Source organism: Mycena indigotica (genome assembly GCF_014461135.1).
Source record: "Mycena indigotica strain 171206Taipei chromosome Unknown Mind.scaff0005, whole genome shotgun sequence".
NCBI classification, from domain to species: Eukaryota; Fungi; Basidiomycota; class Agaricomycetes; order Agaricales; family Mycenaceae; genus Mycena; species Mycena indigotica.
Genome location: NW_023503004.1, coordinates 2,765,901 through 2,780,100, shown reverse-complemented (window position 1 = coordinate 2,780,100; position 14,200 = coordinate 2,765,901). Strand labels below are relative to the sequence as shown.

The window sequence follows — 14,200 nt, the reverse complement described above, 5'->3', positions numbered from 1 at the left end:
CCCAATCAATATCTCTAACAAGGATCCAAGCGTCGAGATGGAGCAGATGCGAGAGGCATTGAATGCTTTTCATTCAGCAAAGATGCAAGATGGGGCTGTTAGATATCGGCAGGCAGCGGCGACTGAACGGAGTTCAAGGAAGAGAACCTGATCGGGAACCCTAGTTTCAAGTCGGGGCTTTCAATGAATTTGTTCAAACGAAAATGCAGGCAACATAATGCTCGTAATACAGCCAGATCGTTCAAGCGACGATAAGGGAGACATTGCGCGTCTGGAGAAGAGGGAACTGGACGGCCTGTGCTTTGCGTGAGGATTCCATCTGACCTGCCCATTATAAACTCACCCCAACAAGCGCAAAATGCGCTACGTTCAGCTGTGAAGGTCCCTTGACAGCGTTTTGCGGGATGGTGACAGTGAAGTTCTGGTGCGGGAAAAACACGCCATCGTCTTGGAATTCTGGTTTGTAGGGTCCGTTATAGAGTATCGTGCCCATTTGATCTGCGGGGGAAGGACAAGGTCCATCGTTGCACGCCTCGAAACCAATGACAATGGCGATTTCGGTGGACGGCGTAAGAGTGTCCTATGAGAGATGTTATACAGAAAAAAAATAGCTCCTAATGGACATACTGGGCGGTCGATCTCAACGACAAGGCTTGACCCTACTGTGACCTTCGCTCCATCAGCTGGCGCGCCAATACGGACGCTCTGAGCGAGAGCAGAGGTAACCAGAGTGGCGCAAACGACCGCAAAAGAAGCCAAGAGTTTCATCGTTGGTTGGAAGGGTTACTTGAAGTGGACTGAGCAGATGCCTTCAAAGCGACAATGGAGGTCTTTTTATACCTCCTCCGCGACGCGAAAACCCCAACCATTCCATTGAGTCTTGAAACCGCCGCAAAGCGGCAGAGACGAGTGCGCTTACACTAGTTCACGGTCAGGAATGGCCGTAAGAAGTGTAATAGACACACATACGGCAGTCGGAGGAAAGTTGAGGCAGCTCAGCCAGTCGCAAGAAAGCTAAGGATACAATATTGAGAGCGTCGAGTCCAGCCAACCAACCCGTCGACTGGTTCAGTCAAGTTGTTGCGACCATGGGTCGACGCGACTCCATTCCTACGGGCACTTAGCATTTTCCGGGCTTGACTGAATGCCAGTGGTTGAATCTACTCCGGGTAGGGAACTGCCTCTAAAAGCGGACATGAAAAGACCGTCGATGTGAGCATCCGGTCACATGATCATCTGAATGTATATTAACCAGTCTCAAGTCCAGTACCGTAGTATCCAGTCTGTGAAACTATGCTACAGTGTCGTACCCGGAATTTCCTTGGGGATGCTTGCGATGCGAGAGATAGGATATAAGTCGGTCAGCGCGAACCTGGGGAAGCAAGATCTAAGCGCTTCTCTAAGTTTTGGACTCCAGCTCACCATGTTGAGACGATGAGATGTTATCGTGAGAAGGTACCCGGACTTGGAAATCAGAGTCGGAAGCCTGAAAAGAGCTTAAAGAAAAGACAGTGAGATTGCCAAATATTGGACCTCAACAGTTTCTGGTCCTAGCTTCGCGTTGGGTTCATAGTCAAAGGCCATTTCGACATCGACCGTGCGAGGCGTGAATACGCAGTCTTGATCACGGATGCGCGGGTCTTTGGACTTTTCGGAGGTCAAGGGTGTCGTGCTTGACCGAGAATAGCTATAGTTTGGAGTCTTGGGAGCCTGTTAAAAATGAGTGCGCGTTGAGGCGGGTGTAAATGCTAACTGGGCGATCGTATGTGGATCGCTCGAGCCTGACAACGTCAGACATCTACGAACAGTGTTCAAAGGGTAGTATCGCAGTGGTTTTGCTCTCACCTGACTGGTAGGACGCGCAGGTAATGGGAATTGCAATGGAGACAAGATGGGGGAGCGGACTCTGGGCAAAGACTGTCTTCTGTATTCCTTGAGTTCGTCCTGAATATGGGTCAGCGACAGTTCTCATTTGACGACTAAAACAAAACGCACCTGCGCTACAGCATACTGCTCTTTCAGCGCCGCGTATTTAGCACCAAGCCAGTCAAAATCGCGAAGTTCCGCATGTGTTGCCTGGAGTTTGGATTGAAGTTCGTCGACTTGAGCTCGCATGCGTTCGACCTTCTTGTCTGCCTCTTCGTGGGCTTTGCGAATGTCGTTCCTTGCTTCTTCACGCTCTACTCTTGCCGCATCTGCCTGCTTCCAGACCTCCTTTCTCGCCTCCTCACACTCAGCCTTAGCCTTAGCAGTCGCTTCGTTCGCTTTTGAAAGCTCGTCTTGTGCACCAGCAAGGGCATTCTTGAGGGATTGAATGTGGTGCATACTCGCGTTCGCAATGACACGTTGAGATTCTATCGAGTTCAGGTAGCCTTGGGCAAGTTCTTCGAGTGTTCCATGTGGATTGTCGGGCGGTGATTGTGAGTTGTCAAGCGGAGAATTGGTTGGAGTGTTCATCGTCGTTGGTTCCAAGGACAAAATGTGACATGATTATTGGTTCAAAAGTGGCGCAAATACATGCCAGAAATACTAGTAGCCGTTCCCGTTTCCAACTCAAGAAGCCTCTCGTCAACAAAGTAATTGCCCATTTCGCGCTCACAATGCGTCTCTTTCCCCTCCGGCAGAAGACCGTCAACAAAATATGTTCTGATGACTTTCGCAGCACAATCGGTGTCTGGAGCAAGATACGAGTGCCCTGAGGTTACATGGGAGATGAGTCAAGAGAACGAAGAAAAAAAACTCACCAGCAGTGTCTTGGATAAGATGGTGGACGTTTCCCCCGCATTTGGGATCGTATAATTCTTCCAGCAGCAACAGGCGTTATAGCATCATCTGCGCAAAGTGAGTTGCGAGGATTCCTCTAATAAATGGACCCACAGATATTGGAGACGACAAGCATTGGAGTTGCTAATGTTTGCTGAGTAACAGTCAGTTCAGGCTACCTCGTATGTAAGCCACGAGCCTACATTGAAGGGTCCCTAGAATCTATCGTCAACCCAGTCTCACACATATGAAACTCGAAGTATCTTACTCGGAATCGTGTTGGTCCAACCCCTGTCCCTGGCCAAAACTGGCATCCTCCATGCTGCTCCATCAAGTGTACCCTTTTCATCGTCAAAGAGAGTATTACAAGCCAAGTAGCAGCTCACGTTGCGCCAAAGCGTGGGCTAGTGTCTCGGAGTGTGGCCAGAATGTCATTTATAATGTCCTCTGCTGTGGGCAAATTCTCTTTTGGAGTTCTGGGCAGTGCATCTCCGCACGAAATGGCGAGCCTTCCGAGATTTCCTTGGCCAATGTCCACATATCCATCGGGATCAGAGGGTGGATTGGGGGACGGGTATCGGTGATTGATAAAACGTAGAAGCTGCGACCCATCTGCGTCGTACATGGCCCTGGCAAGTGAGCTTGAAAGTAGTTGCCACATAGCGGGCATTTGAAGAGTAAGGAATAGTGTCACTAGAATAGTCAAAAAGATCCCCCGTCAACCGATAATCGACGTACTTCGTACTCCGCCTGAAGTCAAATATCCCGGTCGTGAGTAATTGGTGACCTTCATTGGTTGCTCTTGAAGACGCTGGATGAACGCATCGATGCGAGTTTGAATAGTTCGCCAGCTCGTATCCTCTTTTCTCGCTAATTGACAGTAGTCGAGGCCAGCCTCGAAGCATTCATTGAGGAAGAATTGGAGGACTTTTCTGAAAAGGATTAGCGATTATAACCAGGCCAAAACCGACTTACTCCGAGTCAGTCAGTAGTAAGCGAAGTGTCTGTTGAGTTTCATAGTGGATATTTGACCACCTGCACCGACATCAGTTGTTGCTAGTAGGAATAAAGAGGACCCTACATGTCAGCAGGTACGGTTCCGCTGATATATATCCGGCCGGCTTTGTGCGGGAGCATGTTTGCGAGATATTGTCCTACAATTGAGCCTGAAGCACAACGTCAACAATAGAAAGCTAGTAAGTGCCTCCTCACCATACGACTAGAGAAATTAAGGCAATGAGAGCATAGCCAGATAGCACTCACCCCGCCGTACTGTTGAGAGGGGAATGAGAGTGAATGTCGAACGAAGCAAATGGGCTCACAAAATTGATCAACGCATCCTCTCCCTCGATGATTCTTGAGATCTCCTCCATATCAAGAATTGTTGTTGTCGTGCTCATGTAACCTAGTGCTTTCGCCCCAACCGTCTGCCCGCAAATAGCACCCTGTGTCTCTTCCAGTGCCAGCGCTTGTTTTTGCTGCTCAATCAAAACCGCTCTTCCCGCATCAGAAAACGGATCATTGGGGACTGAAAATGTTGTCTCGAAGACTGTGTTGGTTTGGAACTGCTCGTATGCGAGTGCTGAGCCAAAGCAGTTGACAGCGGGCAATGAATGGCCAAGCCCGCGTTGGTCGAAGGAGATAATGTCATGTCGGTTTCCGGTGACGTTCTGGATTCGACGAGCTTGTCCAAACGATGCATCGCGCCCGGGAACTCCTGGGCCACCGTACTGAAGACTTGAGCAACAGAAAAGCGTAAGGGAATGTTTCACTACATTCGTTATGATGATGCCTCGACGCTCGTCTTTGGAGACCTTGGTAGGAAAATTTGTAAGGGCAAGTACTGATTTCCCCGCCGTAGAATCGGTGTAGTCTGTCGGAACCCTGGGAATTCATGTAGTGAGCCAGAGCATGCGAAACAAGGAAGTGGAATCGCACTCGAGGAAAGCACAAAGGAACTCTGGGTCTTCACGACACGGTTGCCAGTCAATTCTAGCTTTCTCGAAGGCTCGTCGAGGGGTCTATTGTAGGAGGCCTAGGGTATGAGCATCGTCAACCGCAACGAGTGGTCACGAACGGGGAACAAGCAATTTCGATGCCACCCACACCAGAGTAGAAAAGCCAGGAGTAGGACGCTGAGACCGCGCCTGCCGTTAGAATCTGGGGAGGACTTGGGCGCTTGAAAGAGACCCATGATGATACTGGCGGGGATTTTCCTACATATCCAGCAGTTGGCCGTGGATGTCGAAATGTTGTTGAGACGTCATCACTCTGGAGATGAAGTAGCCGGTGCCAGTGCAAGTGCCTCAGCGCCTATCTTTTCTCACCCACATCGGAATATGGTCCTCTGCCAGTTTGCGGGCACAGCTCGGGATTGGAAAGCAGAACTGGCGTATGAGAAATCGATGGCGTCAAGCTGACGTGCCTATGCTATCTTCTGTCTTCAACAGTCTCTTTCGTTCGCCCACAACTTCAGAATCCAGCATGGCCGTCAAAGACCTTGTAGAGGTACGTCTTTCTCAGTCTATTGAGGACTGGCTCGAGCTCATTCTTCTTATCCACAGTCTGCAATTGCGGACAACAAGATTATGATCTTCTCCAAGTCCTACTGCCCCTACTGCAAACGCTCCAAGGCTCTGTTCGCCAAAGAGTTCCCTAATGAAACCCCGGTCATCTTCGAGTACCTCCTCGCTCATCCACGCTCGCGTCACTCTAAGCTCATAACATTAGGCTTGACCTTCGGGAGGATGGCGATGAGATCCAAAGCTACCTGCGCTCCAAGACGGGTCAGACTACCGTCCCGAACGTATTCATCAGTGAGTCATCATCATCTTCCGACGTCTTGTGTCAATTACTCAATGTGTTCCAGACACTCAGCATGTTGGTGGTGAGCGTTATCTATTCATCTGACGACGGCAAGGCTTATGATTTGTACAGGCAACGATGATACCCAGGCTGCATTCAAGACTGGGAAGCTTACCAGCCTCGTCAACAACGTATGAGTAGTCTAGAGGTGCGTGCTTTCTATCTTAGTATCTAAACAGGATCCTATCTGACTGTATCATATAGTAGTAGGGCCTGTGTAGTTCGGTTGAATGTCCGTTATCCATTTGTTTTTGGTTCAACAACGACTTCCTTGGGCTTCCGCAAGTCTGTACCGCCTTCCCAGCCGACCCATGTTGACCTTCGCACATGCGGCCCCCTCATCACCAACAGCAAGAGACTTGCACCACCAAACGCGACTCTAACTCCCGAGCTAACCTCGTACCCCCGTTCAACGAATAATTTCGTCCCAATTGCTGTTCCAGCCACCTGTCCGATGAATATGGCAAGAATTAATAGGGCGTTGAGCCGCGCACGAGCCTCTGGAGCCATACTGACGATACTCAGCGCTAAATCAGTCCAAAGTTGTGGGTAAACCTGAATATTGTCGCGGTCATCGACACTTGCGTGCTTTGGATCCCGATATCGAGTACTGATTCATTGACATGAGTGACCCACCCCTAGAAAAAACGCAACGCACGAATTGTTGATATGACCACTGCAGCAATAGTCCGTTGGCCAGCAAATGTCTGCAAGATCTGCGAGACAACCAAAAGCGACATTCCCACCAGCGATGTAGTCCAAGGCACCATCCCATCAACGACGCGTCCTGCAACGGGGGCCATGCATATTCCGACCATACCCACCAGTGCAAACAGGCCGATAACAATTCTATTTCATGTCAGCCCCGCTCCAAAGCCAAGTCGGAATTGGGGGTCGTACGTTGAATAGTTGTACGGCGGTCCTCCCAATAAGAACGTCAAGGTCACCCAGAAGCCGCTGAATATGGCCGAATTACAGAAGAAGATGAGACAGCCTTGAATCAGCGCTGGCTCTGTTATCAGAAACTTGGCCATCGAACGCATGATCGCAAAGTATGTCAAGTGCGGATTTTTCGCGGGCGTTGAAGGCGTGATAAAATAAAGCACACCGAGCAGGGCGTATTGTGCTGCTGCTCCCATCCAAAATATGTTGCGGTAACTCGAAAATTGAGCAATTATTCCCGAAAGCAAACGTGCTAGGAGGACACCCAGAAGGAGACCACTGAACACTATCGACATGAACGTTGCTCGTCGGTTGGCTGGTGCAAGATCTGCTGCCAACGGGATGAGGACCTACAGTTCTGTCAGACGAGCTAATTTCAAGCCCAACTGCTTGCCTGTGGAGTAACGGACGCAAAGGCAATCAAGAAACACAGCACTTCGAAAACAATCAAGGAGCGAGTAAGCGCGAGACCGATTGTCAGGGAACCAGACGTTGCAATCAACAAAAGGATAAGTGGACGACGCTTAATAAGGTCACCCAGCGGGGAGAGGAGCAGCAAACCCGACGCATACCTGCGGAAACTTTTATTCGCGATTTTGAGATGAAACATGCAGCTTCAAACCTACCCTGCCTGAAGAAGAGTGGGAATTTTCGATACCCCTTCGTCGTCCACTCGAAAGGCTTTGGCGAGCTCAAGCAAGATAGGCTGGTTGTAGTATAAATTCATCACTAGAATTTTTTATCCAAGTCACAAGTTTTGCTGCATTGGAAGTACCTGCTGGAAAGTTGTTCGTGCGATAAGCAGAAGAGTGGAGAACGCAACATATATAGTACTTACTGAATGTACTCGCAGTTCCGAATGCTATCGTTTTTGTGTAGCCAAAATATGGGAGCTCTCCAGTCACCGACGGACGACATGAACGAGGAATAGGGAGAAAGCCAAAATCCAGGCGATGGGATTTTGTTAGAGAGTGTTCAATCTGTGGTCCAACCTGAGTTTCTTGACTGTCGCTCGCCATGCCGCCAGTGAGCTGGTCGCTAGCAAGCCACTGTTTCGCGCTCAAGCTGGTTTACAACGTGGGTCAGGGTGAGAGTTTTCTAAAAAAAAGTTGTGCCTCAACGCCGGAGATTGCGGCCCGCTGGTCGGCCGATTTCGGCAAATTATCTTGTGTATTTACAGAAAGACAGCAAAAGCAGGTACTACAATGGCGGGCAGATACGTCAATCCACCAACTTTTAGATTCGTGGCAGAGCCCTTGGATGGTGCTGGTGGACTGTTATGTGTTAGTGCTATGAAATTTGTGGCTTGTCGCAGGCGAAACATACCTTGGAGCAGGACTCGATGGTCCAGAGGAACCGCCGCTAACGCCTGAGGGAGAGTTGGCGACAGTCGAAAGCCCACCAAAGATAGCGGCGGATTGGCTGGTGATAGTGACACCCTAGTTGGATTCAGTATTGTTTTCCGAATGACTGCGAAGACGGACAAAGTTTGAACAGAGATTCTCGGCGCCGACGATGGATTTCTGTTGGTCTTCAGGGGAAGGGCAGGCGGCGTTGATGCAAGCGAGTGTCGACTGTAGGTAGGGAACACTCTGACAGAGGCATTTCTCATCCGCGATTGAACAACCACCTAAGGTTGTAGGATTGTTCAAGCAGTTCGTTGCGCAGGCTGTGCGATGGATTGAGCGGGTGAACCCGTTTCTTGGCGTGTATTACAAACATGGGAAGCCAGGGAGTTGACGTTGCACGTTTGCAGCATTCGCCAAGGTCGCAAGTGCAAGAAAAGAAAGAAAGAGACGCATGGTGTGTCCAGAAGCCCAGGCAAGATCTTGTCGAGCTTTATGTATCGACGACTTGAATCATAACAGTTTGATTTGGCGTCGGCCAATACAAGAAAAGTGGAGATCGAAGATGAGCCCGGAAACAAACTGAACAAGCCTTATGAAGAAATGTTTGTTCATCAGACCTACACTATTGGCGCCGCTTGCAAATGATATCTTCGGGGGAAGACCGAGTTCTGTAAGCTTCATCTTGGGGTTCTGATCGTCGCCTGAGGAAATGAGAATTGCCAGGCAATGCCAGCACGCTGGCAAGAGAAAAGAAGTAACTTGAGTACATGTGACATGGGAATTCTATAATTTGGTGAAAATCTGCCTAACCAAGTCGGAAATATGAGGAAATAAAGTTGATGCGGTCAATCAATCACAGGGACTCCTTGATTTTGTTCCGCAATGTGCACTCGGTTGCCTTCACTTGATTTGCACAACCACTGGCTCAGCGGCGCTCTTAATATATGGCTTTCTTCTAGAACCCCGACAAATATCTCAGCAATGTAACCGCCGCCTGCGAATTCGGAGATCGGACGATTATTACATAGTGCCCTTGTTCACTCTAGCTTGTTCCCTCGTTCACCCAGCTTTTGACGAGTATGGCTGTTTTCAGCATTAGCTTAACTCTGGGGCCGATCGTCTGCGGCGCCTTCATCGTGGTTTTTCTCTTCGGGATTCTTTGCATGCAGACGACGAATTACTTCAAATCCTTCCCAAACGACCATCCATATGTCAAATGTACTGTGAGTTCCGCTCGTTTTTTGCGACGAATCCATGCTGAATGACTATAGGTGGGTCTTCTCTAGTAAGTCAAGTCCTTCCCACCTCTTCTGTGGTCTTTTCATCCAAAATGTCTAGCACACTGCAATTAGGGTACACGATTTGTATCTGTGCGGGTACTTATGGCATGACTGTCGATGATTTCGGCCAAGTTTTCCGGCTGCTTTTTAGCCCTTGGGGGCTCACAGTGGGAGTCGTACTGGGGTGAGTAATCGGTCAACATTCAGAAAGAGTGCCATTAAGTTTCCTCAGTGCCCTCGTCGACCACGGTGTGCAGGTACGCTGCCCTTTTTACAGCAAGCACCTCTCCAACCGATTAGACATTCTTCGTGTATCGAATCTATAGAGTCACTCGGGCACTCTACTTGTGTATAGTGCTCTGGGTTCTCGTCGCCTGTCTCCTCGCTGTGTCCCTTATTCTTGGCGCTGAAGGACTTCGCACTAACAGCCTCGCCATCTCCACCTCCAATCCCAAGTACCACCGCCTCTTGTTGATCCTTTTCTTTGGCGATGCTGCAATGGATTTGCTCAATGCTGCTGTCTTATGCTTTTATTTGGCTAGACAACGCCAACGGGCATTTAGTCGAAGGTATTTGTCTGTTTTGTCCTCAGAAGTTTGCTCAACTCTCCCTCAGCACAACGGCGATTGTCGATCAACTGGTCGTTTACACTCTTCGTGAGTAGAGTGAATCATTTATTCATTCAGTGCTTATTTCCACCCAGAGACCGGGTTCATGACAAGGTGACAGGGTCAACTTCCTCCGTGTTCCTTCACTAAGCCTTGAGCAGTCTCGTTGCTCTTGCAGCGGCTATTGGAGTATGTGACATCCCCACTTGCAAGTTCTCCCCTTAGCTGATCATCGTTTAGTTCAAGGTCGCTCCGACCAACTGTAAATCGATCGTCTTTCAGACAACTGATGCTGACTTGTTGTCTCAGATATATGGGTTACGTTCTTTATGGCTATGCCTTGCTCTTTCATGAATGCACTCCTGGCCAACGTCAATAATCGAAGAAACCTACAAAGCAATGGGAAAAAATCAAACAATTCAACATCACTTGGAGGAGGCACAAGTGGACATGCAAGTACAGCCGGAGCACATCCAGATACCGAAATCTCAAGGAACATTGTGGCAAGTTGTCTTGCTTTTTAGGACCGTGATTGTAGAGTGACGAACACGAACAGTTTGCGAGACGAGATACCGTCTCTTCAATGATCAGTACAATGACACCCCCGTCTCGCAGGGTTGAAGTGGGGGTCATCCGGGAAGATGAGGAGTTTGGAGACATGGAGCTAGATAAGATGCGAGAGGGCAGAGTGTTTGATATCGGACCACAAGCTGTATAAAGATTAAGAAAACAGAATTCCGAATTTGCAGCCTGAGTCAGCAGTCGTGTCACATAGACTGTCACGCGTTCCGAGCTCAATTTTATCATTGTCAGCCAGAAAACGGTTCTTCCAAACCTTGATGATCTTGCTTTTGGCCCGGAATGCAATAGCATCCCGCTTCATACAATGATGCTCATTCACACCAATGACACTATCCAATTTTAACCCAACAATTGGCTTTCGCTCATGGCTGCCACTGCCAGTGCTCTCAACCTCGTCTTGGGTCCTGTGGTGGCCGCTTCGTTCATTTGCGTCTTTCAATTTGGGCTCGTTTGTATGCAAGCAGCTCACTACCTCAAGACCTTCGCAAGCGACGCATTATTTGTCAAGTTCACGGTGCGCAACCTGTCCAATCAGCATGCCTTTTGCTAACTCGAGAAAGATCATCTCGTTATGGTGCGCTAGCTTCCTTTTCAGTGGCCAGTGTTGGAATGAAGTCGATGCTCTCCAGGACCCTCCTGCTGGGATATGTGATCTGCGTTCTTCAAGCGTGTTATGTGGCCGCAGTAACGGATTTCGGTCAACCGTTTGCCTTGATTTACTCTCCGTGGGGCGATTGGGTTGCATTAATCTTGGGGTAAGTCTGCCACTCGTTCACCACATTGGTATGCTGAACAGAAAAAGAGGTGTGATAGACCATTGTGTCCAGGTGACCCGTATTGCTCTAGGATGCCCTCTCTAACTTATTATTAGGCGTTTTTTGTGGTCCAAATTTACCGGGCAACGCGCGCACGGTACCTCTGCATATTTCTTGGAAGTATAGTCGCATTGCTCCAAGTTCTTTCCGGAATCCTCAATGCGGGCCTGCTACACACCCGCAGCATCGCAATTTCGAGCGCTGATCCGCTATATCATCGCTTGTTGCTCGTTCTCTTCTTTAGCGATGCGGCAATCGACCTCGTGAATGCTGCAGTTTTATGTTTCTATCTTAGGAAACAACGTGAATCGGCTTTCAGTCAGAAGTACTTTCTCTCATGCACTTTCGATCTCCCCTTCTGACAGACTCTTAGTACCCTCAAATTGGTTGACCAACTGGTCGTCTTCACTCTGCGTCAGTTATATCTGATCTCTCCTTGCTGCCGTTTCATCCCCGCCTCCCAGAGACTGGACTTACAACAAGGTATCCGGACTCGAACTATTCTAAGGCGGACAATTAATGCTTTGATATCCAAGTCTTGTCTCTCTTGCAACAGCTATCTCGGTGCGTATGTATTCAACTCAATTACACTGCCTGACCGTTCACAGTTCAAGACTGCACCGACAAATTGTGTTTCTTTTTTCATTCTCCAAACTCGTAGATGTACTGACCCGTTGCAAGTTATCTGGGTCCTGTTCTATCAAGCCATGCCATGCTCGTTCGTGAGTGCCCTGCTCGCCAACGTCAACAACAGAGGGAGTCTCTCGCTTGAGTACCGGCAAAAACAATCTGCAACATATTCCTCGACTAGTGCCGGCGCGACAAACAGCAGACCCCATGGACTGCAAATCCAGATCTCGCGAAGTATTGTGGTTCGTCACGCAACTTTTGACCTCGGAGGTCAATGAAACTGATTCTGCTCTAGCTCGCGCGCGACGCAAGTATTGCAGGATTCCGAAAGCCGGAAGAGATGCGTGATTCTCAAGAAGATGGAGAGATCGAGTTGAACAAGATGGAAGCGAGTTCGGTGTGATCATGAACTCTTCTTTAATCAAGATGCGGTGGCCTGGCTGCCGCGGGCTACATTTCTCTGCGCTTTGACCCCCCACTTACGGGTTGCCCCATGTCAATCCTTGTTGCGCATCAACGCTGTCTGTATACTTCTCTGCGGAATCGCCGCGTGGATTCAAGAAGCACATTTTCAATGTCCGCTGACAGATCTCGGGCGAATCCCGACTTTTGCAATGACGTGATTGAGCACTTCCTGCTCCGCGTTCATATCTTGAAACGAAGCCCACCCAAAACTACCGTGATGAAGACACGACGAAGTTTGGCGCTATTCAGCGGCTAGACGGAGGACCTGATCAACTTCCGCAATCTTGTTGGCTCGGGGATGTGCCTTGGAACGCCGATCTGCATTGAAGCTGTTATCGTCTTTCCTTCAAGTTTCCAAGTGGTTGTCTTCGCCGCTGATTACATGTCTGCGGTGTCCCACTTAGAGTCATCCATTATCAGCCTCACTCTAGGACCGATACTCTCTGGGGCTTGGCTTGTCCTGTTTCTGTTCGGCGTGCTTTGCATTCAAACAGTCAATTATCTCAGAACTTTTCCGAAGGACGTTTTACATGTCAAATTCACGGTGCGCTCCCGTCTTGGCCGGATTTCGTTTGGCTGAAAACGGGCCCAGGTCTTGTTCTTATGGTATACGATTCTGAATAACTTTCGGGTTGGCGCTCAGCACTGGTAGGACGGTTCACTTGGCATACACAATCTGCATCTGCCAGGGTACTTATTGGATGTCGGTCAAAGACTTTGGACAACTTTTCGCTCTGTTGTCTACTCCTTGGGGGCTCACCACAGCAGTCATTTTAGGGCAAGCATCAATATTAATGTGCTCTCATTCGGCTCTCTTATTTACCGATTTTCAGTTCGATTGTAGACCATGGCGTTCAGGCGGGTGACTTGGTGGTGCGACAGGCAATCGATTATGATGACCATTCACAGGCATTCTTTGTTTTTCGTGTTTACAGAGCTACCCGCGCTCTTTATTTTTGCATACTGCTCTGGATCCTGATCGCTGGCCTTCAAGCGTTATCGCTTATTGTCGCGGTTGAAGGGGTCCGCACAGCTAGTATTGCGATCTCCATTGCCCACCCCCAATACCATCGACTCTTGCTGATTCTGTTTTTCGCCGATGCCTTGATGGATCTCCTTAATGCTGGTGTTCTTGGTTTCCACCTAGGGAGACAGCGACAAATCGTGTTTAGTCGGAGGTACACCTTGAACTGGTGATTTGATTTACCTGATACTCACTTCGGTTCGCAGCACAACGGCAATTGTTGACCAACTAGTCATTTATACTCTGCGTAAGTGTCCATCACGATAATCGCAGTCATCACCCGAGCTCATCTATTCGCAGAGACTGGATTTACCACGAGGTGAGAACAACCGCAATGCGTTGCCCTCAGCTTACTCTCAGTCACAGTCTTTTGGCCTTTGGGGCGGCTATTGCAGTGTGTATTTCGAACCCCTAGTTTGTGCTACGTGTTCAACTCGTTTCTAGTTCAAGATCGCCCCAACGAACTGTGTGTGGAATCCCCACCATCATGTGGCTGCACTGATATCCGAACCAAGACGTCTGGGTGACCTTCTTCATGGCGATACCTTGTTCATTTATAAACGCCCTGCTCGCAAACATCAACAATCGGACCAAATCCCGGCTGTCGACCAAACAGTCGATTCCTTCCACCTTTGGGGGCCACAGTGGGACGCGTGGTATCGACAGCCAGATTTCAAGAAACGTTGTCGTGGGTCCCTGTCGTCGCATTTGCGTGTTCATCGAATAATGTGTTTTGTAGTTTGCCCCGCGAGATAACAGCACACCACACGTTGACGAGCTGAACAAGATGGGCGATGTGGTCTACGATGTTGGGCCAAGAGCATTATAGCACCAGAAACGGAAGAGCGGTTATGAATGACAACAGATTAGCACGTGA

General features: G+C 49.1%; 8 protein-coding genes across 8 annotated transcripts; 3 read left to right on the top strand and 5 right to left on the bottom strand.

Moving 5' to 3' along the window:
* Positions 1 to 241: 241 nt before the first annotated feature.
* MIND_00596100 (uncharacterized protein) lies at positions 242 to 768 on the bottom strand (the record flags this gene model as incomplete). The annotated part of the gene is made up of 3 exons (XM_037362718.1): positions 242 to 295; positions 344 to 580; positions 628 to 768. The coding sequence occupies 3 exons, from the start codon at positions 766 to 768 to the stop codon at positions 242 to 244; spliced, it is 432 nt and encodes a 143-aa protein (XP_037220639.1).
* Positions 769 to 1,497: 729 nt separating this feature from the next.
* Positions 1,498 to 2,457, bottom strand: MIND_00596000 (uncharacterized protein; the record flags this gene model as incomplete). Its single annotated transcript, XM_037362717.1, has 4 exons — positions 1,498 to 1,710; positions 1,754 to 1,798; positions 1,846 to 1,944; positions 1,996 to 2,457. The coding sequence occupies 4 exons, from the start codon at positions 2,455 to 2,457 to the stop codon at positions 1,498 to 1,500; spliced, it is 819 nt and encodes a 272-aa protein (XP_037220638.1).
* A 174-nt stretch (positions 2,458 to 2,631) lies between these two features.
* On the bottom strand, positions 2,632 to 4,957 carry MIND_00595900 (AB hydrolase-1 domain-containing protein; the record flags this gene model as incomplete). Its single annotated transcript, XM_037362716.1, has 15 exons — positions 2,632 to 2,695; positions 2,745 to 2,832; positions 2,878 to 2,917; positions 2,967 to 2,978; positions 3,032 to 3,104; positions 3,150 to 3,456; positions 3,502 to 3,695; positions 3,739 to 3,798; positions 3,845 to 3,929; positions 3,976 to 3,982; positions 4,027 to 4,035; positions 4,086 to 4,493; positions 4,539 to 4,647; positions 4,702 to 4,784; positions 4,841 to 4,957. The coding sequence occupies 15 exons, from the start codon at positions 4,955 to 4,957 to the stop codon at positions 2,632 to 2,634; spliced, it is 1,656 nt and encodes a 551-aa protein (XP_037220637.1).
* A 158-nt stretch (positions 4,958 to 5,115) lies between these two features.
* On the top strand, positions 5,116 to 5,765 carry MIND_00595800 (Glutaredoxin; the record flags this gene model as incomplete). The annotated part of the gene is made up of 5 exons (XM_037362715.1): positions 5,116 to 5,271; positions 5,328 to 5,443; positions 5,494 to 5,579; positions 5,633 to 5,650; positions 5,701 to 5,765. Exons 1-5 carry the CDS (start codon positions 5,158 to 5,160, stop codon positions 5,763 to 5,765), a joined length of 399 nt encoding a protein of 132 aa, XP_037220636.1. The 5' UTR covers positions 5,116 to 5,157.
* Positions 5,766 to 5,865: 100 nt separating this feature from the next.
* On the bottom strand, positions 5,866 to 7,589 carry MIND_00595700 (MFS DHA1 protein; the record flags this gene model as incomplete). The annotated part of the gene is made up of 7 exons (XM_037362714.1): positions 5,866 to 6,139; positions 6,184 to 6,238; positions 6,287 to 6,477; positions 6,529 to 6,920; positions 6,977 to 7,142; positions 7,197 to 7,299; positions 7,346 to 7,589. The coding sequence occupies 7 exons, from the start codon at positions 7,587 to 7,589 to the stop codon at positions 5,866 to 5,868; spliced, it is 1,425 nt and encodes a 474-aa protein (XP_037220635.1).
* A 155-nt stretch (positions 7,590 to 7,744) lies between these two features.
* MIND_00595600 (CFEM domain-containing protein) lies at positions 7,745 to 8,372 on the bottom strand (the record flags this gene model as incomplete). The annotated part of the gene is made up of 4 exons (XM_037362713.1): positions 7,745 to 7,844; positions 7,897 to 8,009; positions 8,055 to 8,239; positions 8,291 to 8,372. 4 exons carry the CDS (start codon positions 8,370 to 8,372, stop codon positions 7,745 to 7,747), a joined length of 480 nt encoding a protein of 159 aa, XP_037220634.1.
* A 626-nt stretch (positions 8,373 to 8,998) lies between these two features.
* On the top strand, positions 8,999 to 10,525 carry MIND_00595500 (uncharacterized protein; the record flags this gene model as incomplete). Its single annotated transcript, XM_037362712.1, has 11 exons — positions 8,999 to 9,142; positions 9,191 to 9,204; positions 9,258 to 9,383; positions 9,432 to 9,456; positions 9,500 to 9,768; positions 9,815 to 9,855; positions 9,903 to 9,921; positions 9,969 to 9,996; positions 10,048 to 10,069; positions 10,117 to 10,310; positions 10,364 to 10,525. 11 exons carry the CDS (start codon positions 8,999 to 9,001, stop codon positions 10,523 to 10,525), a joined length of 1,044 nt encoding a protein of 347 aa, XP_037220633.1.
* Positions 10,526 to 10,753: 228 nt separating this feature from the next.
* On the top strand, positions 10,754 to 14,152 carry MIND_00595400 (uncharacterized protein; the record flags this gene model as incomplete). Its single annotated transcript, XM_037362711.1, has 21 exons — positions 10,754 to 10,903; positions 10,950 to 10,963; positions 11,019 to 11,144; positions 11,192 to 11,216; positions 11,261 to 11,529; positions 11,578 to 11,618; positions 11,669 to 11,687; positions 11,741 to 11,768; positions 11,813 to 11,834; positions 11,886 to 12,076; positions 12,130 to 12,231; positions 12,556 to 12,843; positions 12,892 to 12,905; positions 12,952 to 13,095; positions 13,133 to 13,477; positions 13,530 to 13,570; positions 13,624 to 13,642; positions 13,690 to 13,717; positions 13,768 to 13,789; positions 13,839 to 14,011; positions 14,063 to 14,152. 21 exons carry the CDS (start codon positions 10,754 to 10,756, stop codon positions 14,150 to 14,152), a joined length of 2,151 nt encoding a protein of 716 aa, XP_037220632.1.
* Positions 14,153 to 14,200: the final 48 nt, after the last annotated feature.